Source organism: Xiphophorus maculatus, chromosome 7 (assembly GCF_002775205.1).
Source record: "Xiphophorus maculatus strain JP 163 A chromosome 7, X_maculatus-5.0-male, whole genome shotgun sequence".
NCBI lineage: Eukaryota > Metazoa > Chordata > Actinopteri > Cyprinodontiformes > Poeciliidae > Xiphophorus > Xiphophorus maculatus.
This window is the reverse complement of record NC_036449.1, coordinates 668,511-690,623: the sequence shown is the minus strand read 5'-3', so window position 1 is coordinate 690,623 and position 22,113 is coordinate 668,511. Positions and strand designations below refer to the sequence as shown.

The 22,113-nt window shown below is 39.1% G+C and overlaps 1 protein-coding gene across 3 annotated transcripts in view; it reads right to left on the bottom strand.

The window, feature by feature from the left end:
* Positions 1 to 4,515: 4,515 nt before the first annotated feature.
* wdr4 (WD repeat domain 4) overlaps positions 4,516 to 22,113 on the bottom strand; it is a 55,378-nt gene continuing 37,780 nt past the window's right edge. Inside the window, exons 9-12 of one of the 3 annotated variants that reach the window (XM_023336261.1) lie at positions 20,490 to 20,676; positions 8,981 to 9,061; positions 7,932 to 8,001; positions 4,516 to 4,975 (exon numbers count right to left, since the gene is read on the bottom strand). In XM_023336261.1, coding sequence (XP_023192029.1) covers positions 4,785 to 4,975; positions 7,932 to 8,001; positions 8,981 to 9,061; positions 20,490 to 20,676 — 529 coding nt within the window. In that variant the 3' untranslated portion in view covers positions 4,516 to 4,784. Of the gene's footprint in view, positions 4,976 to 7,931; positions 8,002 to 8,980; positions 9,062 to 19,316; positions 19,913 to 20,489; positions 20,677 to 22,113 lie in introns of those variants that run through there. The other 2 variants (XM_005813653.2, XM_023336262.1) reach the window with 2 other exon arrangements.

Below are 22,113 nucleotides of genomic sequence, written 5' to 3'. Positions count from 1 at the left end.
ACGCTGTCCCTTCTTTAAGTAATTCCCTCTAGACGGTTACGCGAATAATTATATAATTATATATTAGTTCTAATAATTCTAATATTATATATATAGTTAATATATAATTAATAACATTTTAGACTAAATTTTATACTTTAAAAAAACAACAACAACAAAAAACCATAACCCAAACTGCTCATTTTTATCACAATTGGCCAGGGGTTCTTAACCTTTTTGACTATTGGCCCCAACTTTTTGAGTCCAAAAAGTTGCCCGTTTTGACAATACTGCTGCATTCCATTTGTGGTGAGAATAGGAAATTCTGTTTTCTGAGCCAGAAAATTCAATTGTAACATTGTAACGAATTGTAACGAATTCAGACAGTCTCACTCTGAAAGTCGGGGAATTTTTCAAACTCCGACTTTGAGATCCAATAAGGCAGCTCCATGAATAATAGCTGTGGTGGAAACATGTTAATATAGCGAGAAACACTTGCAAGAGTGTGTCTGGAATCAATGTTACATGTATCACCTGCAACTCTAATATGAACAAATTAAAAGAGATGTTGGTGTACATGTGAAAAGTGATTGCTTTATGAACAATGGCTAATTGGGAATTCCCATTTTATAACGACTTCTCTGACTATGCTAACTGGAACTCGGACATGACGTCAATCCCAGCTTCAAGTTCCAATTTCCGTTAACAGTCTAATAGTTTACTTAATTGGTCTCTATCTGGTTTGATTTATATTCAATTTCTGAATGGATTAATGTACAATTTATATGTTTAATAAGCATTTATTTATCATATGTAAACATGCACATACAAAATTCTGAATAGGCAAAAAATTCATGGAACAAACTTAACTTCCACAAGACTAAAATTAATGGCTCAAAACGTAAAAAATTGGGAAATTAGATGAATAAAATTATTTTCTCATAAAATAAATTAATTGAAATAAGTTTCAAATTAAATATTTTGTTAACAAAATAAATAAATAAAGGGCATAACTGTGCTATTTTATCAATTGGGGTAGGTGACTATTTTTGTCTTCATTTTAAATACTACTGCATAACCTTCAAATCCTTGCGGCAGACTAGGTCATATTGAATGTTTTCGGAAATCAAGAAAACAATTTTTTAAGCAAATACATTGGTATTTTGTATTGTAACAGAAACTTCAACTAGTTGTGTGAACAAGTTTTCAAATAAAGTAAAACAACATTGATTGTATAGCAAACATAAAAGTGATTTAGGCAGAATTTGCCTTGACTTAGGCCATTCTGCTCTTACTTATAAACACAACAATAACCTAATCAACGTTGTTTTACTCTCCTAAATATAACTAAGTTTTGTTACTGTCCTTCACATTATGGTGTATTTTCTGTCTGTGCAATTAAAATTAGAAGTTAGAGTTTTTAAAGGGATCTCAAGAATTTAAAGATTTCAGTGATTTGTGAGTGCTTCTGGTCCTTAATGCTGCCAAGTAGTGGATAATGATATTACCCACTATCTGCTAAGTCAATACAATGCAGAAACACCTTTTGTTGTAATAACATGTTCTTTGATGTAAACCATTTTTGCAATTGGTTGTAAGTTTAAGGTCAGTGTGCTACTGGAGAATAAACAACTGTTCCAATCTTTATTCCAGTATTTTTCTTTCTTAGTATCATCTATCTTCCCAGTAGTTCTCATCACTATGCAGCCACCACCATGTGTGTGGTGGCTGCATAGTCCACTACAGTGTGAATGTCAATGTATCCATCTGAGCTGTGAATCTTTGCAGCTTCTCAAAAATTACCTCTTGGCTGCTCCTCTGATTAATGCTCAGTGAGATGCTCAAAACTTTCAATATTGTTTTATAATCTTCCTTGTTCTGAACTTCTCCATAGTTTTATACCTGACCTGTCCGTTGTTTTTTTTTTTGGTCTTCGTGAAGCAGTTTTTGTTTTTAACTAATGGTCTAAAATCTCAGAGCCTACACAAAACGGTTGGATTTATACCAAAAAAGAACTACAGGCAGGTGATTCATGAAAGCAGTTTCATTTAATGATCTCATTTAATGAAGCTGAATACAAATGTGCATAATTAGTAAATGCACAATTTTTGCATGCTACAGCTTGTGCAAGTGTTTATTACTTAGTTAAGCCCAAAATCATTCAAACCCCTCATCAATTGTGTTTTGAAGTCAGTTTAATTCAACTAAGATTGTTTTTCATAGAATTGACTGGGGTCTCCCAAAACATAATAGGACATGTAAAAAGGATTTTTTTTTCGTTTAAATATATGTTCTTCTTTAAATGCATTAATTGTGTCTTCTGTCTTCACTCTTCACCTTCAATATCCTGCTCAACAACGGTCATATAAAAACTGGTAAATGATTGCTGACATCACTCAATAGTCCACTTATTATGTTGTTTTTAATCAGGTTTGTAAATATGTTACCTATTAATGTAGCATTGTGAGAAGTAATTCTACTAGGTCTAGTAATTTTAGGATACAAACTCAAGCTGTGCATTACATACGTAAATAAACTCATTTGTTGGTTTGTGATTATTTGGGTTAAACAAATCGATATTAAAATCCCCACAAACAAATACTACCCTTTGAGTGAAAGCTGCATTCCTCAAATCACTCCTTAAAGGTAATTAAATTGAACCCTGATGTTCTATAAATACAACTTATAATTACTTTCTTTTTCTTTTCCATATAAAGTTCCACTGTTATACATACTGTTATCAAATATATCATTCATCACTCATCATTTTTTCAACCATTCTATACTCTAAATTCTTGTTCACATATATGGCTACCCCTCCATCAGTTATATGATAGTTATATCATGTAACTATCATATAACTCATAGTTATATGAGTTTAACTATTTACATAGTTAAACTCATATCCGTCTAGAACAAAGTCAGCTCCCTTTTTGGTACATATCCACGTTTCAGAGATGGCAATAACACTAAATGTTTGATTGATCTGGTTCAGATAATACTTGATTTTGTTGAAGTTTGGGTTAGGGTTAAAATGTCATATTGTACTGATCCTCTGAGTAATAGCGGCTGTTGTTGATGATCTCATAGTAGAAGTTGTTGCCCAGATCAATTTCATCCTCCTTTTCCCGACATTTGTACTCCGTCTTAAGTGATTTCAATTCTATTTGATCATAATTCACCATCGTAAAAGATTATCTATCAATGCAGATGATGAATAATTATTAGTGCTAAATGTAATTCAGACAGTACAGAGTTCATACTGTCTATTTCACCTCCAGTAGGGCTAGTAATCAATTAAATATCTCCAGCTCCTTGATGTCTCTGACAACTAGTACCTTTGCCTCCTCTGGTGAGCCATTCAGCTTGAGGAAGATCTTGCAACTGGAGGTCCACGAAGCCTGGCTCTTCCCTTGTTTCTTCAGGAATCCAGCTTTCCTAGTAATGTTCATTTTGTCCTTTTTGTCTGGGTTCCGACCAAACGGAACGCGGACAAAAAGGACCAGCAGTTCATGAAACATTTGAACCTCTCAACTTCTTCCCTTACATTAACAAGTCCATTTTATACTTACTGCTGATAAACCTCATAGTGTAGGTGTACGGAGCCTCGTGCCAGAAGCCCATTAAAATGCTGTCTACATTGTTTTAAACTGTGTGATTGTGAGCGTGAGTGGGAATAAAAATAGCAATAGGTATTTTGTTCCATATAACACAGTAGGAGTGTAACAGGTAAATCTTTTATGGATGCAAAGTCGACTAAAAACCCACCTGTTTAGGATTGTATTTGAAACGTAATCAATTACAAATTTATTGATGGAACTTGACTTAACGTCGTGTTTTGATTGTTGATTCTATGTTGCAGTGTGTTTCTGTGTTTGATATGATGTAAAGCACTTTGAAATGCCTTGCTGCTGAAATGTGCTATACAAATAAAATTTGATTGATGGGGATAGCTGGTATGTTGCTGCTATTCCTCGTAGGGCAGTGGATGACAGGCTTCTACAGTTTCTGTCAACCTCTGTTCCTCTGGCTAGGAGAAAAGAAGCCACCTGTTGCTCGATGGAATTCCATAAATTATCATCTGTGGTCCAGTATAACTCCGCTGTAACCGTCCAAGTGTACGAGCAAGGTTTAACAAACAGACCGGTGATGAACACGTTATTCTTCTGCGTGAACTGCTCCCATTCCCATCCAGGGGTGTTATCCTCTTGTCCTTTTTGGCCTTCTGGTGTTTCAAAGATCTAACCTCCTCAACCAAGTCCAAGATCATTTTCTGATGGGACCTGAAAGCAGAAATTTCCTCTGACAGGAAGTCTAGTAATTTTTCAATGTCATCCAAATCCTGCATGGCCTGAGTTTTTTTGGTCCCATCCTGAACGTATTTTGTTCTAGATCATTTGACTAGATTCGCTTGGGGAGGTGTGAATGCGAAGCTTATTCTGGTCCACCTACAAACCTTGTTGACCTGAACTCTGGTTAGGTTCCAATGAATATGTGAACTTTTAATTTTTAAAATGTGGCATCATTACAGAATTGAGGTTTGACATAGGAATTTTTAAAATAAAATATGCTTTATTATTCCCAGAGTAAAATTAAATGTAATTAAATGCACCGAACATACAATAATGATTCAACAGAATGTATGTGGCTCATACTGGCAAACAGGTTTCTTTCAATGACTATGCCAAACAGAAAAAAGGTTTAATTTTGTTTCATCTTAAATATGAAAAATAAACCACTGAATAAAACTGGCAAGGCGCACACATTCAAAGTACAAAACCTGAATGATTCTCTTTACTTTTCACTTAAGTAGAAGGCTGAGTCAAAACTTCATCAGGTTTCTTCTTTGACTTCTTGGTGCATTTTGTTTTCTGGCCTTTTGTCCTCTTCAGCTGATGCTCTTCAATCCGCTGCTGCTTTTTCTGCAGATACACTGACACGTTGTCAAAGCTCACTTTATACAGGTGCTCAAAGTGGTTTGTGACACTTGTGAAATCTGTCATGAAAAATAAAGCATGAGTAGGTGAAATGCAATTTTAAACTAAACCCCAGTGTCATTACAGCTATTTCCACAAATGACTTGAAAAGTCTGATCATGATTCATGCAAGCTTGGCTTTTTAAGAGTTGTTTTTCCAACCCTGCTCCTCAAGGCAACCTGCACTGCATATTTTATGTATTTTCCTGCTTCAAAGCACATAATTTCAATTGATGGCTGATTAACGAGCTTTTGCTGAACTGCAATCATCTGAAACAGGTGTGTTAGAGCAGGGAAACATTGAGGCAGTGAGCCGTAAGGACCAGGCTTTGAAAACAAACTAAAGCTGCTTTTCCAGTAGCAATTCGCTCCCTAACCAGTTAATGTGCGGTTCGGTTCTAACCCAGGTAGTGAGCTTTTCCATGATTCTCTGTTCCTCACTATTGTTGATGGGATGTGAGCAGCAGCAGCAGCTGTGCTCAACTCTCTGCTGATGTTTGCAGCAACACTCAGCAATGGAGAAACCTCCAGGTTCTGGTTCTGATGGACTCAAATAAACCCAGATATTTCATTTTGTCTTATAGAAATTAATTGCTAGCCCAAACATAATGATAAAGACTGCTGATTATTTCGTCGTACATAAATATAATCACATTCTGGTACTTTATTTTTTTTCAAATGTGCAACCTTTTAGATTCAGGTAATGCAGTCAAAAGATATACACAAATATCCACACCTGAACTTTAAAAAAAAAAATTAGTAGAAAAAATAAAATTCACATCACAAGCTAATATTATTTAGTTCAGGTGTTTCCCACTGTCTCCACTAAACTGCAGCTCTGACAGAAAGCTGACCACAACTGAACCGTTTCTCTTTTTATTACTGTCAGTTCTTCAGAGAGATGAGCTGCTAGCTGTGCAGCTAAATCAGTCATTCTGCTCCAAAATTTAAAGTGTTCCTGGTGCTGAGTGTGATTAAACTCATAATTACACTCCTCTACACTGAGCAGCTCTCTGGTAGCAGACAGCATGTTAAACCGCAGTCCACAGTTAAATTACGGTATATGTTTGGAGTTTTCAATGACGTAAATCACGAGTCAATCAGTGAATGCGGTTAGCTGTCAAGTCACTTTGGTGCTGTATCTGGCTTGGGTCTGCAAGTTCTAATCCTGAAGTAGGTAAGAAAATCTGAAAACAGTCAGGCAGAGCCATGCTGGATCTGCTAATGGAAAATGAATTTGGCGAGGCGGACCGATTAGAGGAGCTCTAGTGGAAAAGCATCTCAAGATATCACATAGGACACAGCTGGTAATGAGGAGCTACAAAGATTTTAAACCTTTTCTTTAAGCAACACCTATAATCATACAAAAAACAAAGATTCAAATTTAGTTATTTGCAGGTTGATATGGAAAATTTTATAAAGCGTCATCACCCTCCTTTATATTACCTGAATAATCTTGTCATAAAATTGATCATCTAGTCTCAAACAGACATTACTCTACAGCCATAAAACAGCTGGTGATGGATCCTTGAGGCTCGGGTCTAATCTTTAGGCCTTTTAGCACTGCAAGACCCCGGCCCAGGCAGGCAGGCAGACTCCTTCTGCACCCGCTAATCAGCAAAGAAAAAAAAATATCTCAGCTTTACACTGACTAACTAAATTAACAAAGCCTGCGTTCACACTGGAGGCTGAAGTGACCCAATTCCAATTGTTTTGACGTAATGCAACCTGTATCTGATCTTTTCATGACAGTCTGAACAGAACAGGTCAGATTCTTTTCGAATGCAACCCAGGCCATTTCCATATCCGATACGTATCCGATTCAAATGCAATCCAACATTCAGGTCACATTCATCCGAACTGAACATCACTGATACTCAACAAACGTCACTATTCTGCATCCTGATACGCGCAAGCGGGTAGAAAAACTACAACCATGACGGACTATAATGAGGATTAAATTGTTAATATGCTGCTCCGGTTGGACAACAACTTCAAATATGTAAGCTATGCTCCACCATTAGCACCATGTTTACTTCTGCAAACACTGAGCACTTCTTCCTTTTATGGTGGTTGGCAGAACACTGAAAACGCTGACGCTACTGTGCATGCAGGACACTTTCAGGTTGTTTGCCCGTTCAGACTGCAGAACACATACAAGTTGCATATGTGTGGCAGTGTGAACGGCCCTGGCAAAAAAATCGGATTTGACAAAAAATCGGAATTGGGTCACTTCAGGCTGCAGTGTGAACGCAGCCTAAATTATCTATGTATCACCTCTGACCTAGACTCGCGCTTGGTGCACCTGAACCATCTTTCATAAATCCCCCCGCTTGGAACAAAGCAAGATAAGGAAAACCCCTCGTTCAGAGAGTCTTGGCCCCTTTTGATAATTTATATGCTCCCTGGTACCAAAACTTTGTCTGAAGTGGCGCTTGTAAATCCAGTCTGCAGTGTAGCAGTCAGATCAACATTAAAACCAAGAAATCTGATTAAGCATCAATGGGTGTATATTCAGGTTCATGCAGACCAGAAAGTTGTAAAATTATGTATTTTAATTTTCAAACACAGAAACCAGGTTTGAACCCAGGTTGGCCTGGCCTGGCCCTGCAGTGCAAAAGGGGCTTTCGTTTAACTTTCCCAACCAAGAACTTATTAGAATCAAAACTGTCCTCTTTAACATCAAACAAACTATTCTCTTTTCTTAGCAAAGGCAAATGACAAGACCATCTGTGTTGATCTCTACAACATCATTGGTTTATAGCAAGCCACAATTTCACACATACAGTGACAACCTGCTGTCACAAGAGCTATGACCAGAACCAGACAGCCAGAATCACTAAAAGCAGATTTGACAGACTCTATATGTTTGTTTTAGCCTCCCATGGTGTTAATAAATTTGTTTCTTCTTCTTACCCACACTATTGTTAAAGTGTTTTTTTTCATGACATCTACACTTAAGGACAGTGGACTTACTGTCAGTTGTGCTCCATTGCGTTCTGAGGATATCAGTTACTCTTCTGAGGTTGTCGTTCTCAGTGTCACACTAGAAGAAGAACAAATTTGTAAGCTGCCTGTTTTGAAATAGATGGCATTACCAACATTTATATTTTTCTAAACAGGTGAAATGGAAAATATTTTTTTAGCTTAGTTAAATTCAGAGGTATACACATAGTACAATAACTGTACTCAGGGGTGGAAATTAGCACCCACCACTGGCCAAATGCGAGTAAAAGTATGAAGTGGTGTGTAAATTGGAGCAATGCACCTGCCACCGTGGCGGGTTGACAATTTGAACAGAAAAAAAAAACTAAATTCAGTTTGAACTTCTGTCCAGGGGAGGACTGACTGTCTGGAGTACAGACTGAGGCACATATTGTTCATGTCTGGCGGCCCTAAAAAAAAAGTATATTAAATATAATTTGTATCAACTGCAACAGCCAATTGGTTGATTTTATTGATGGAAATTGGGCTTATCTAATGAAATTCCTCAGTCCTCCTTGGCCCTCCCCTCCCCTCCAAGATTATAAATAGCGCCATTTCAGCTAACCGGAGTCCAAGAAAAGTGAGCGGATTCGAGACGGGGTGGGTCAAAAAAACTATGAAAACAAAAGCTAAAAAGCACATAAACCCATTCAGAAACATGTCAAACTAACCGATATAATAATTACCACACAAATTTTGACCACTGGAGCAGATTCAGCAGTGGACAAAGAGGGGGAATTAGCGATTCAGGTGTGTGTGAGTTCGAGTAGGGGAAGCCAACACCAGGCTAGCAGGCAGTCAGAAAAACACTGGGGTAGCACAGGGATGATGGTGACCTGTGGAAATGAAGCCTTGGCGCAAATTCAAACTGAAAGACTGTTCAGTCTCACCTGCATCATTCAATTGCCGCGTCACGCTCACCGCCACCAACCTCAGCACCTGAAAATGACCCGCCTCGTCCAATCACCAATCAAGCTCCTGCTTATAAGGATCCTTATCCATCCATGACATCATTCGCTTTCCAGCTGCGCTCAACCCACCTCCACCCCTTCTCCACCTGCATTCTCCCGGCTCTCCAGGCTGCCATCCTTTCTCCAACCTCCACCACCTGCGTACAGGCCCTGGGGGGAAGACATCCCTAATCAGCATCGGGGATGCTCACCTGAGTTTATTGCAATTCACAGCTCAAGTCTTCTGCTGGGGGCCCGAGCGCCCAAGAACTTTAATTCATTCATATCAGTAAACCTGGATACTTCATAGGGAATGGTCAGATTTGAGGTTTGGCCACACCCACACGCTTTGATGTTAAAAAAATATTTGATAACTTTTAACCTTCAATGCCTCAAGACTGTGCTGACTGATTTTAATCTCAAAAGCTATAGGACGATCCAAAATGGCCAACTTCCTGTTGGGTTTAGACCATGACTCCCAGAGATGTTTTTTATGGCCTTTGAAGATGTACAAGTGCACCAAATTTCATGTTTGACCGTAAAGGCATGGCTTTTGGGAAATTTTTTTAAAGATTTCTTTAAAAGGAATTTTAAAGGAATTAAGCCACGGCCACCAAATATTGGACTGCAATACTGGACCATCCTTGGGGGGTGGGCAAGGATCGATCACAGCGAGTTTGGTGCAGCTCAGATGAAATGTCTGGAATTTGGAGCCAAACGTATGGCACCGGCATCACCTGTGGCCACGCCCTCCACCAAAAAATTTTTGTGCTTTAAAGCAAGTGACACCAACTAGTTTTCTGCCATCTGACACAAGATTATATTGATTAGGTTAAGGGTGTTATGGGAGGTGGAACTTTTCAAGTAAAAACAGTCACTTCCTGTTCTCTGGGGGCAGTGCTTAGCTGACATCAAACTATGACCACATAAGAAAAGGCATCCAACCAGGATCACTCAACAGTGATTGCCCAGCTATAGAAACTGTTAAATAACTCTTTACACAATCTAATACCAGTCCCCTTATACCATATTTTTCTAGTTTATTGAATAATATATGACTGATAGTATATGCAATATTGTCTACTGCATCAGTGATTCCTTCAACCGATTCTATTGTTGCTTGTGACGTTGTTCTATTTGCCTGAAAGCCTTATTGACTCTTGGATAGTACTTGGTTATTGTAGAGTTTTTCTAAACTGTTTTGGAAATTGCAGCAAAAGTGAGACAGGTCTATAGTTTGCAAAGCTGTGTTTGCTCACAGTTTTGTGTATTGGGATGACTTTTGCCATTTTCATCAGATTGGGAAATGTACCAAGTTGAATTGAAAGCATTAATCAACATTGAGTGGTGATTCTACTACTTCATACTCTTCATTCAACCCTGGGTGTGAGATATTTTTCACTAACTCAAGACCGACCTCTAAAGTCAGTCTCTACAAAAAACTGATTAAACTTATTTGCCAATATAGTTTTCAATATCATATGAGGAAATATTTTGGTAAAGTATGTCTGGAATGATGTTTAATACATTCCAGATTCCCTTGTTATTGTTTTTATTCTCTAACTTATTTTTATAGTAATCCTTTTATTGTAATCTTATATTAGTTAATTATAAAAGATACAAGAATAAAATATCTTGTGCATGTTCTGTTCTCTGTTTTAGTTTTAATTTCCTGTACAGTAGGTCTTTATTTTTAAAGGCATTTCTCAGACCTTTGGTTAACTATGGAGTATTTTTATATACCTGTGTCTTTTTATATTCTTTAATAGGACAGTGCTTGTTGTATAATGAATTAAATATGTCCATTTATTTTATGCCTTATTTACATTTTTTTCATTATAAATTTCATACCATTCTTAATGCCATTAATTCATTTTTAAAAACAATTATTCCTTCCTCTCCTAATACGCTTTTGTTTTGGGTATATATACCCATATATACATTAGTCAATTATTGTCATATAAAATAAAAACTGGAAGGTGGTCAGTGAAACAATTAATAACCCACTCATCTAATGTTTTAAAAAAAGAAGCAAACATTATGTGCAAAACTAAAATTCTTTTTTTATATTTTTAAAAGAAAATCTTCCTTTAAAAAAAAAAGTTGACGTTCATTAAACAAAAGGGGATTTGTTTTGGTTGCCTGAAAGTTGGTCAAGCAAAGACTGCAGGAGTTGTTTGGATTACAATGTGTGTCACCAAAAGCACCAAGGGCTTCTTCAGATAGAGGAAAAGGAGCCAAGAGCCTCTTCAGAACAAACCCAACAGACAACAAGGTCTCATGTCAACTTCTCAACTGCAACCACTCAGACATGTGGGGACATTGGGGCTGGTCATGATGATGATGCTATTTTTTCTATTGTTGCAGTTAAAGTTAAAAATCAAAAAGAGCAATAAAGTTGTACAAACTTGTGCATTTCTTGATCCAGGAAGTTCAGGTACATTCTGTACAGAAACCCTGGCAAAAAGCCTGAACTTAAAGGGCAAAATGACAAATTTTCTGCTGAGAACAATGAGTCAAAATAAGATTGTTAATGTAGAAGTTTTGTCTGGTTTGGGAACAAATGACTTCATAGAGCTGCCAGATGTTTTGACTCAAAGTACCATGCCGGTTTCTACACTGAATATTCCCCGGCAAAAAGACATTGATCAGTGGCCTCATCTTAGACCTGTTAAGCTTTATAACATCAATGCAAATGTGGAACTACTGATAGGAACTGATGCTTCAAATGTTTTAGAGCCCTGGGAGATAATAAACAGTGTGGATGGTGGGCCTTATGCTGTGAAAAGCAAAGTTAGCTGGGTCATAAATGGTCCTCAGCACACTGGAAGCAACAGCAGAAATAAAGATGTGTGCACTGCTGTAACAGCCAACAGGGTCTCTGTTGAGCATCTTAAAGAAATGCTGGTAAAACAGTACAATCATGACTTTAATGAAAGATCATAAGATGAGAAAACTGAAATTTTCAGAGAGGATCTGATTTCATACACATTGTTAATAGCTCAACAAAACTTGTTGGAAGTCATTATTATTAATGACTTACCTTTCAGGAGTGAAAGCCCAAGCTTGCCAAATAGCATCTGTGTTGCAGAGCAGTGCCTCCAGAGCATCAGGAAGAGATTTGAAAAGGATGCTCACTAGGGGTTGAACGACTACATATTTTTTAAGGTCGACTACATCATGATAATAGTCGAGTCGATGTCGACTAGTCGCGGTGACGTCATAGTGACGTAAGCGCAAAAACCCTTCACAACTACTTGGAGGCTTTATTAGCTATTTTCACGGCAAATATTGACCCCCCCCCACACACACACGCTCTCCCCTTCTCCTGCTTTTACTAAGTCTATTATGGAGATTCTTCGTGAGCAGCGGGGAAAAGTTTGTTGCACAAAGTCGGGTGTGACTTTTTTTTTCTAAACACTGGCTGATGATCTCTGGATAGTTACTATAGGAGTCAAATTATCACACTGACTACATGGTGCTTTTGGAACATCACAAGCCAAACTTGTTATGAACGGATCCCGTTTGGTTACAGCTGAATTCAACGAAACCACCTGCTTCTCCTCCGCCTGATGCGCGGCAGGAAGCTCTGCTGACTCAGCAGATTGAACGATTTAAGATATTTTCTAGTCAACATGATAAAAGTCGAATCGATGTCGAGTTGACTAGTCGTTGTGACGTCATAGCAACGCAAGACGCAAAGCTTTGGAGTAACGTACAGGCTTTATTACCCGTTTTCACGGAAAAATACGGCATTTACACAGAACAGTTAAACCAGAAGAGTCATCTTTAGTGAAATATTTCCACATTGTTGACGAATTTCTACCTGTTTGACAAGATGTGGGCTTGTCCTCGATCTGTTTTGAAGACGCCATTTTGTAGCCAGTGTTCTGTCAGATCTGCTGTCAGAGTGTCATACACTTCTGACAGCTGATCTGATGACACTTCTAAGCACGAAGTGTCATTCTTAGCACGAACTCACGGCTATATATATGTCAGACAAGTATACACTGTCATTACCAACTACAGGCTTTTATTTAATCAGCAGCTGTCATTACCACAGATCTTTATTTAATCAGCAACATAACATCATAATGTATTAGTTAGATCGTCGTGACAAAGACACTCGCGAGCCGGCTAAGTGACATCCTTAGCGGGAAGGGGGCGAGTTTTAGACGGCTGGTGTTTTGTAGTGGGCTGCAGCTGCAACTCCATCTCCTTTTAAAAACACTGTAAAACCACAAATATGCATCCATCTACATATCATTTAAACTAATGTATTAACTTATTTTTCTTGTGTCTTGTGACGTATACTGTGCTGTCAGATCAGCACAGGCTGTCACGACCGGCAATCACATGACTGCAACTAGTCGACATGAAATGTAAAAACTCGCGAGACGTCCTAGAGTCGACTAGTCGACTAATTGGTTCAACCCCTAATGCTCACTACAAGGAGGAATACACTGCATGTGTAAACAGCATGCTGCAACAAGGATATGCTGAAGCTGTACTAGCAGATGAGCTACAGAAAGGTGATGGACAACTGTGGTACATTCCTCATCATGGAGTGCATGATGAGGAATCATCATCCCACAAAGGCAAGTTGAGAGTTGTACTTGATTGTTGATCAACTATAAAGGAACATCACTGAACAGCCAGCTTTGACAGAGACATGATCTCACAAACTTTCTGGTTGGAGTCCTCATCAGATTTAGAAAAGAGCCTGTTGCACTAATGGCCGACATTGATGCCATGTTTCACCAGGTTTATGTCTCTGAAAAACATGCCAACTTTCTCCGTTTCCTGTGGTGGCATCATGGTGACACTTCAAAACCTGCACAAGAGTCCAGGATGAAAGGTCATTTGCTTGTAGCAGTGTCTTCACCAAGCTGTGCAAAATATGCTCTGCAAAGAACTGCTGATGATGCACAACACTTTCCAGCTGAAGTGGTTAACACAGTCAAAAATAACTTTAATGTGGATGACTGTTTAAAATACGTCCTTACAGAAGAAGATGCAGTGCATATGGTGAAGAGGCTGACAGAACCCTGTTCTAAGGAGGGTTCCTGCTTTTAGCAACGGTCAATGGGTCAGCAACAGTCACACAGTGCTCATGTCAATCCCTGAGGAAAGGAGGGCAAAAAAAAAAAAATCAAGAATCTGGATTTGGACACAGATTAACTTCCAGTTAAGAAGAGTACCGGGTTTACAGTGGTGCATCGAAACAGGCGAGTTCAAGTTCAGAACCTCTGTGCAGGACTGCCCACAGACCAGAAGTGTCATTAGTTTACTGTGTGATCCTTTGGGAATCCTGGCTAGCTTCAGCATGCCAGCTAAACTGTTGCTACAAGAACTTTATGGACAAAATTTGAAATGTGATGACATTATTCTCCATTCCCTCTCTAGGAAATGGCTTGATTGGCTGGAGGATCTCCTGCTGATTTCAAGCTTTAAAGTGGGCCGTTGCATCAAACCAAGCTGCATCAGACAAAGCACAATTTCATCATTTCTCTGATGCAAGTCAAGATGGCTATGGAACAGCGTCGCATTTAAAAGAATAACATCTCAACAAACATTTGTTGTTGCTTTCATTGTAGGAAAAGAGAGATTCCTACAATCCTCTGAAGCAAACTACAATTCCCATGCTGGAACTAACAGCTGCTGAACTGCTGCAAAAAGAGTTGCAAGTAAAGTTTAAAAATCCTGTTTTCTGGACTGATAGTACAACAGTGCTAAAATACATCTCTGATGAATCCAGAAGATTTCACCTCTTTGTTGCAAACAGAATTTCTGTCATCCGAGAAACAACAGATGTGAATCAGTGGAGATATGTTTCCTCCAAAGAGAATCCTGCAGATGACGCATCCAGAGGCACGAGAGCTGAGGAGTTCCTCAAATGCAGGAGATGGGCAAATGGACCAGAATTTCTCCACAGGTTAGAAGAGGAATGGAAGCTGAATATGGATCACTATGAGGTCAAAAAAGACCCAACAGTGAGTGTTATTGTGAAGGAATCACAAAATGCTACAAGCTCTCCGATTCATTACCTTTACTTCTGATTCATTTAAAACCTCTGTTGCCTGGTTTTTAAAGCTGAAAAATATCCTGATGTTGCTGCAACAGACAAGGAAAGACTTTGCTACTGCAGACCTGAATAAAAATGATCCAGAAAATCAAAAAAAAAGAATTGGAAAAGCGGATGGAAGGATTCAAGAGCACTCTGAAGAAAGAAAATCTGACTCCTTAAGACTTGGCCAAGGCAGAACAAGCTATTATTCAGTTTGCACAACAACAGAAATTTACAACTGAAACCAGTGGCCTTAAAGCAGTCTCCAGGAGAAGTCCTTTGTACAAACTTGACCCAGTTCCGGATGCTGGGGTCCTTAAAGTGGGTGGCGGGTTGAATAAAACAACCATGCCAAAGCAAAGCAGTTGGGACATGCAGGAAGAGCTCATATGCTGTCAAGATTAAGACAAAAATACTGGATAAGAAATGCAAATTCAGCTGAAAGAAAAATCATCTCTCGCTGTATTTGCAGACGTAACAGATGAAAGTTTGTTGAGCAAAAGATGGCAGATCTGCCAAAAGAAAAAGTCCTGCCAGCCACCGCTCCCTTCACAAATGTTGGAGTGGGTTACTTTGGTCCTGTAAGTGTTAAAAGAGGACGAAGTCTCCTTTTTACTTGTTCCACTAGCCGTGCGGTACATCTGGAAACTGCCTAAACCCTCGATATAGACTCTTTTATAAATGCAGTCCTGAGGTTCATCTGTAGAAGAGGCCCAGTTTCCACTATCAGATCTGATTATACCACAAATTTTGTTGCTGCAAATCGAGAGTTGAACGAGAATTTGGCTGAACTGAGCCATGCTAAAATTCAAAATGCTTTTGTCCAGGACAGATTCAAATGGAACTTTAACATCCCAGCAGCCTCTCACCAAGGTGGAGTTTGGTAGTGTCTGATTCATTCCATAAGAAGTATTTTAGTCTCACTTCTTAAAGAGCAAGTTTTGGATGCTAAAGGACTTCAAACTATCTTTTGTGAAGTTGAAGCCATATTAAACGACAGACCCATTACCAAAGTTTCAGATGACTCAAATGATTGTGAGGTACTCACACCCAAACATTTGTTGTTGCTGAAAAACAAACCAGTTTTGCCACCAGGATTGTTCAACCAAAAGGATCTTTATGTCAGGAAAAGGTGGAAACAAGTGCAATACATGGAAGAGCTTTTCTGGAAAAGATGGCTTTCTGAGTACTTACCTCTGATGCAGGAAAGACAAAAATGGGCATAAAGGACTAACAAATGTCTTATTCCTGGAGATATTGTCTTAATTACAGACTCCACAGCTCCAAGAGGATCATGGATGATGGCCAAAGTCTTGAGTGTAAACCAGGATGCAAAGGGCTTGGTGCGTTCTGTACGATACAAACAAAGACCAGTGTTTTGGAACGACCTGTGACCAAACTTCTTTTGCTACTGGAAGCATCCTCCTGAAGAATTAAGAACATGTTTGAGGAAATAGCCTCTTTTCCTTGTTAAAGTAATTGTGACAGTATTCACAATTAGGGGCCGTAGTGTTGGAGCTATTTATCCGTTACTTCTTTATCAATTTGAATTTTGCCAGTTTGTTCTTGGTTTACCTTATATATTTTGTATTATTTACAGAGTTTATTTGTAGGTTAATAATTGTTGATTTTTGTGACGGAGGAGCCGTCATGAACTAAGACCTAATTATAGAGTCAGAGTGCGCGCACACCCGCACACACATGCACACAATCACGTACACAATCACTAACTTACTTTTTGTTGCAGTTTAACCTGATGCGGTTCGTTGTGGGTGCACACGCGGTGTTCCTGCTTCAGTTAAACATTCATTCTAACCTGTTTTCAGTATTAAACTTTTTCCCGGTTCTGATTTCAAGTAGGGTGCTTCCGGATTGTGGCGTGCAGGGAGGGAGTCACATGAGGTGGTGATGTCATCAGAGCGCACTGGGTGTTGTTTATTAAATTGAGTATTGTATTTCGTTTACAAGTTTATTTTATTGTTTTTCTTTTATTATTATTATTATTATTATTATTATTATTATTATTATGTATACTTTAAGAGTTGATTTGAGTTAAAAGTAATTGCTTAGTATTTTTGCTTGTTTGGATTGTCTGTGGGCGGAGCCTGTGGCTTTAAAAGCAGGGCTCTACTCCACAGGAGGTCAGTCTGTGGTTAGACTCCTGAAGAAGTCACGCTGGAGGTGATGGACTGTTGCAGTGAAGGTACTGATGATTATTTGATTTCTAACCTGTTCTGGATATCCTTCGTGTGTGGTCTGCACCTGCCATCTTTGTGCGAGCTTAATAAATTCCTCTAAAACAATCTCCGACTTGGACCAGTCATTATGTTTGACTAAATCATAATAGAACCCCGTCACAATTTTATTTATTTTTTGTTTCATTATTTTTGTTATTTGTTTTTCTAAGTAAGACAGGAAGAGCTGCGGGTCCATTTTTTCTAGCAGTATAGAGATTGGCATAGGACCAGCATGCATTGGGTTTGGGGCCTATGGTTTGTTACCAGAGCAGGAGAGGCAGCAGGAAAACAATGAAAAGTTTGAATTTTGTTATTTGCTTGCCAAACTGGTGAAAATAAATCATACAGAGCAATCTTCAAGCTTGGACATTGGACTTCTTTTGCTTGGGTATAAACTTCATCCCAGTGCAGCAGTAGTCGCTCATTGATTGAACTTTTATTGGATGTTTGGCTTGACAAACAATGGCCACTACAAAATTCTGATTCTGTATGATAAAACATACTTTTTTATATTTAATTAGTTCACGTTCTGATATTGTACATTACTGTAGTGCTTGTTACTGTAGTGCATGAATGCCATGCAGGGACATGAGGATGCAGAGAGTCAGAATGAGAAGAGACAGGAGCAGCCAAGCAGGTAACACATAACAGTAGATATTTTAATTAAATGTTTGTGGCTGAAAATGACATAAGAAAAAAACATTTTGGCTCTTTTGCCTCAGACTGTTTTTCAACCTTTCAAGAGCCATGGTTCAGGTTTGGAAAGTTCTTAAATGAAGCGCTGGAAAGTGATAAGACACTGAGTAATCAGTGTGTCTGTTAGATGTGAAAAGTATCATTTTATTTATTTTTGTAGGGCAAACTGTTGCACTAAGAGTTGTTCAAGAACAAAATGTGTTTTTTAGACTATATTTGTTGTCAAACTGCTGTATTGAACTTAAAACTGCTAAGTCTCACTTTACAGTGTGCCACCTAGAGATGACAAAACATATACACACAATATGTGAATTTATTAACAGGGATGGCAGTGTTACTTTGAAAAAGTAAGTTGATTACTCAATGAAAAATCCATCCATCAGCTAGAAAATGTGCATCTCTATTCCCTCCGTTGTTTATGTTTGTGTTGCTGGCATGTGACGTAGCTATTCAAGAAAAAAGAGGAAAGCAACAATATATGTTCATACTTTAAAATATGAAAAATATAGTAATCAGTGACTTGAACATGTATTTTTAATTTGATTATAGGATTGTAAATAGTACCCCTTGTTTCACTAATGAAACAAAGGGTCAAATTAGAGTAACGTGTCACTCAGTAACGTGTTGATGACATCATCATTTATGACATTTCTGCTCAAACTATTTACGAATCTGTTAGGTTTCCGATATGTGTCCCCCCCAATGATAAACTCTTTTCTACGCCCTTGGTTCCATTTGTATGACTTGCATGGCTTGTAACATTTGATCACTTTTCAGCATTAAAGCCTGTTTTTTTTTTTTATAACCCCTCCAAGGGGTCTTTTTGTGGGCTCTAGAGTCCCTTTTTGTGAAGTAGGCTGACAGGAAAGGGGGAAGGAGAGGGGGGGAGACATGCAGTAAACGTCGCAGGGTCCGGGAGTCGAATCCGCAACAGCGGGTCGCGCTAACCCCTACGCCACCATGGCATGCCCCAAGCCTGTTTTATATTTAACCAAATCTCATTATTTCTCAAGGTAAGGCCCCCGAGGGGTTTTGGTCGAGTCCTGAAACTGGTAAAAAGGACCTGGGTGGTGCACAGAGGGGAAAATGGGTGAACTACAAAAACATGTTTGTGAGTTTGCAGACATCACTAGCTGCTTTCTGAGTATGTTTCTGAGTAGCCTTATACCCTTGCGCCTCCAGACAACCGGTTGCTGGTAAAATGGTGAGGAAATATTTCTCCTGTGTCATGTATCTCGGTGGCCCTGAACCTTCGAGTTATTTATTAATCTTCTGGGAAGACGTCGTTGTTTCATGAAGATTTTTCGTGGGGCTGATTCATTCATTCTTTCCATGTGGAAAGGAGAGCTGAGGAGAGGCAGAGCTGAGCTGTACGGCACGGGAGCTACAGCGGCCAAAACACTACTCCATCCATTTTCTGTACAACCTTGTCCCTAGTAGGGTCGGGAAGGCTGCTGGAGCCCATCCTTAGCGAAAGTTTCGGGCGAGAGGCGGGGTACACTCTAGGACAGGTCACCAGTCTGTCGCAGGGCTCACACCTAGGGAGAATTTAGAGAGACCAATTTACCTGACAGTCATGTTTTTCACTGTGGGAGTACCGAGATGCACGGGGAGAACATGCAAACTCCATGCAGAAAGATTGTCTCTATCAGTTTTGTTCATGGAGAGACTAAAATTTTTGCCGATTCTTCCCTGCAGAACATCCAGTGAGGTTGGTTGGAGAGTGCTTGTGAACAGCAGTTTTCAGCTCTTTCCACAGATTCTCCATTGGATTCAGATCTGGACGTTGACTTGGAAATTCTAACACCTGGATACATTTATTTGTAAACCATTTCATTGTAGATTTTGCTTTATGTTTGGGATCATTGTCTTGTTGGAAGACAAATCTTCATCCCAGTCTCAGGTCTTTCACAGACTCCAACAGGTTTTCTTCCAGAATGGTTCTGTATTCGGCTCCATCCATCTTCCCATCAATTTTAACGTCTTCCCTGTCCCTTTTTTTTAGATCTTTATCTTTGAAGCCTGAAAAGGGGCAAAAGGTTGAAAAGTTCAAAGGGCCAAATACTTTTGCATAGTATTAATTTAGTCAAAGTGGCCCAATGAGAGTGGAACTAAAGCAGGAGAATAATGAGAAAGAACTAATTAGTAATGTAGCAACACCCAGAGCTAGCAAAATCTGGATCAACTGTTGTTTTCAAATAGTATGAGCCTTTTACTCATTTGAGTCAAGAAAAATGACTGACTGTTCAGCTCCCCTTAGTCAAAGTGGCACAAAGAGTGGATCCCAACACCGCTATCAGTAACTCAAGCTTAAATGCAAGAATTTCCACTTGCCTTGTTTTCTTTAAAAAAAAAAATTAACAGAACACCACTCAAGGTAAAGCATCAATTCATACCTTTCCCAACGATGCAACAACTCGGACTGGACAAAACAAGAAATAAATACCAATCCTTTGACTGGTTTACAACCTCACTCCATAATTAACTGCTATTATAACAATAAAATAAAATAAAAATAAATAATCAGAAGAAGAATAGATGTTAAAAATAAGATTATTAATTTGTATCTAGATGTGTGTAAATTTGAGTCCAACCATACCTCCCAGGAGTTTTTTCTGTATGTGTGGATTTGGAGTGGAACATCGCTGGAGTCCAATAGCACCCAAAGCTGTCCTTTCATGTCAAAGCCTATGTCCATGGGACGGTGGAAAAGGTGGAGTTTACTGTGAAGCCTCAGCTTCTCATCATTGGTTTGCTCCAAGGTGAAAATGTAAACGTTCATCAGTCTGAGAACACATACCAAAAGTCAAAAGCATAAAAGACTCTTACTAATTGGGCAATATGTGCTTTTGCAAGAAACAGTTCATCGCCTAAACTCTGTCATTGTTGTCTGTCTTGGTCTCTACAGACATGTTCTAAAAAAACTGATTTGTAATGTGACATTTGAAGCTGCAGGTCAGTGGCTGCAACTAATCAACCCTGTGACTTCTGCTTTGAAAGCCCTGTCCACTTTCATACAACCCTAACCACAGCTTTAGAAGTTTAAAATTTCCACCAGTGGGTTGAATAAAAGGATGCAAGCAGTGTTCAGACAATCCTAATGGTACTTCAGGAACAGTGTGGTAGGGGTCCTTTGCTTGTGTCCCTGGTGGGACACTTTTTGCAAGATACAGAACTTCTAGTCTACAGTCATGGCCAAATGTTTTGAGAATGATTCAAATGTTAATATTTACAAAGTGTGCTGCTTCAGTTTTTATAACGGCAGTTTGCATATACTCCAGAATGTTATAAAGAGTGATCAGCGTAACAGCAATTAATTGCAAAGTCAATATTTGCCTAGAAAATGAACTTTATCCCCCAAAACACATTTCAACTTCATTGCAGCCCTGCCTTAAAAGGACCAACTAACATTGTTTCAGTGATTGCTCCATTAACACAGGTGTGGGTGGTGATGAGGACAGGGCTGGAGATCAATCTGTCATGATTAAGTAAGAATGACACCACTGGACACTTTAAAAAGAGGCTGGTGCTTGGCATCATTGTTTCCCTTCTGTGAACCATGGTTACCTCGAAAGAAACACGTGCAGTCATCATTGCACTGCACAAAAATGGCCTAACAGGAAAGAGAATCGCAGCTAGAAAGATTGCACCTCAGTCAACAATCTATCGCATCATCAAGAACTTCAAAGAGAGAGGTTCCATTGTTGCCAAAAAGGCTTCAGGGCGCCCAAGAAAGACCAGCAAGCACCAGGACCGTCTCTTAAAAGTGTTTCAGCTGTGGGATCGGGCTACCAGCAGTGCAGAGTTTGCTCAGGAATGGCAGCAGGCAGGTGTGAGTGCATCTGCACGCACTATGAGGCGGAGACTCTTGGAGCAAGGCCTGGTCTCAAGGAGGGCAGCAAAGAAGCCATTTCTCTCCAGGAAAAACATCAGGGACAGACTGATATTCTGCAAAAGGTACAGGGAGTGGACTGCTGAGGACTGGGGTAAAGTCATTTTCTCTGATGAATCCCCTTTCCAATTGTTTGGGACATCTGTAAAACAGCTTGTTCGGAGAAGACAAGGTGAGCGCTACCACCAGTCTTGTCTCATGCCAACTGTAAAGCATCCTGAAACCATTCATGTGTGGGGTTGCTTCTCAGCCAAGGGAGTCGGCTCTCTCACAGTCTTACCTAAAAACACAGCCATGAATAAAGAATGGCACCAGAATGTCCTCCGAGAGC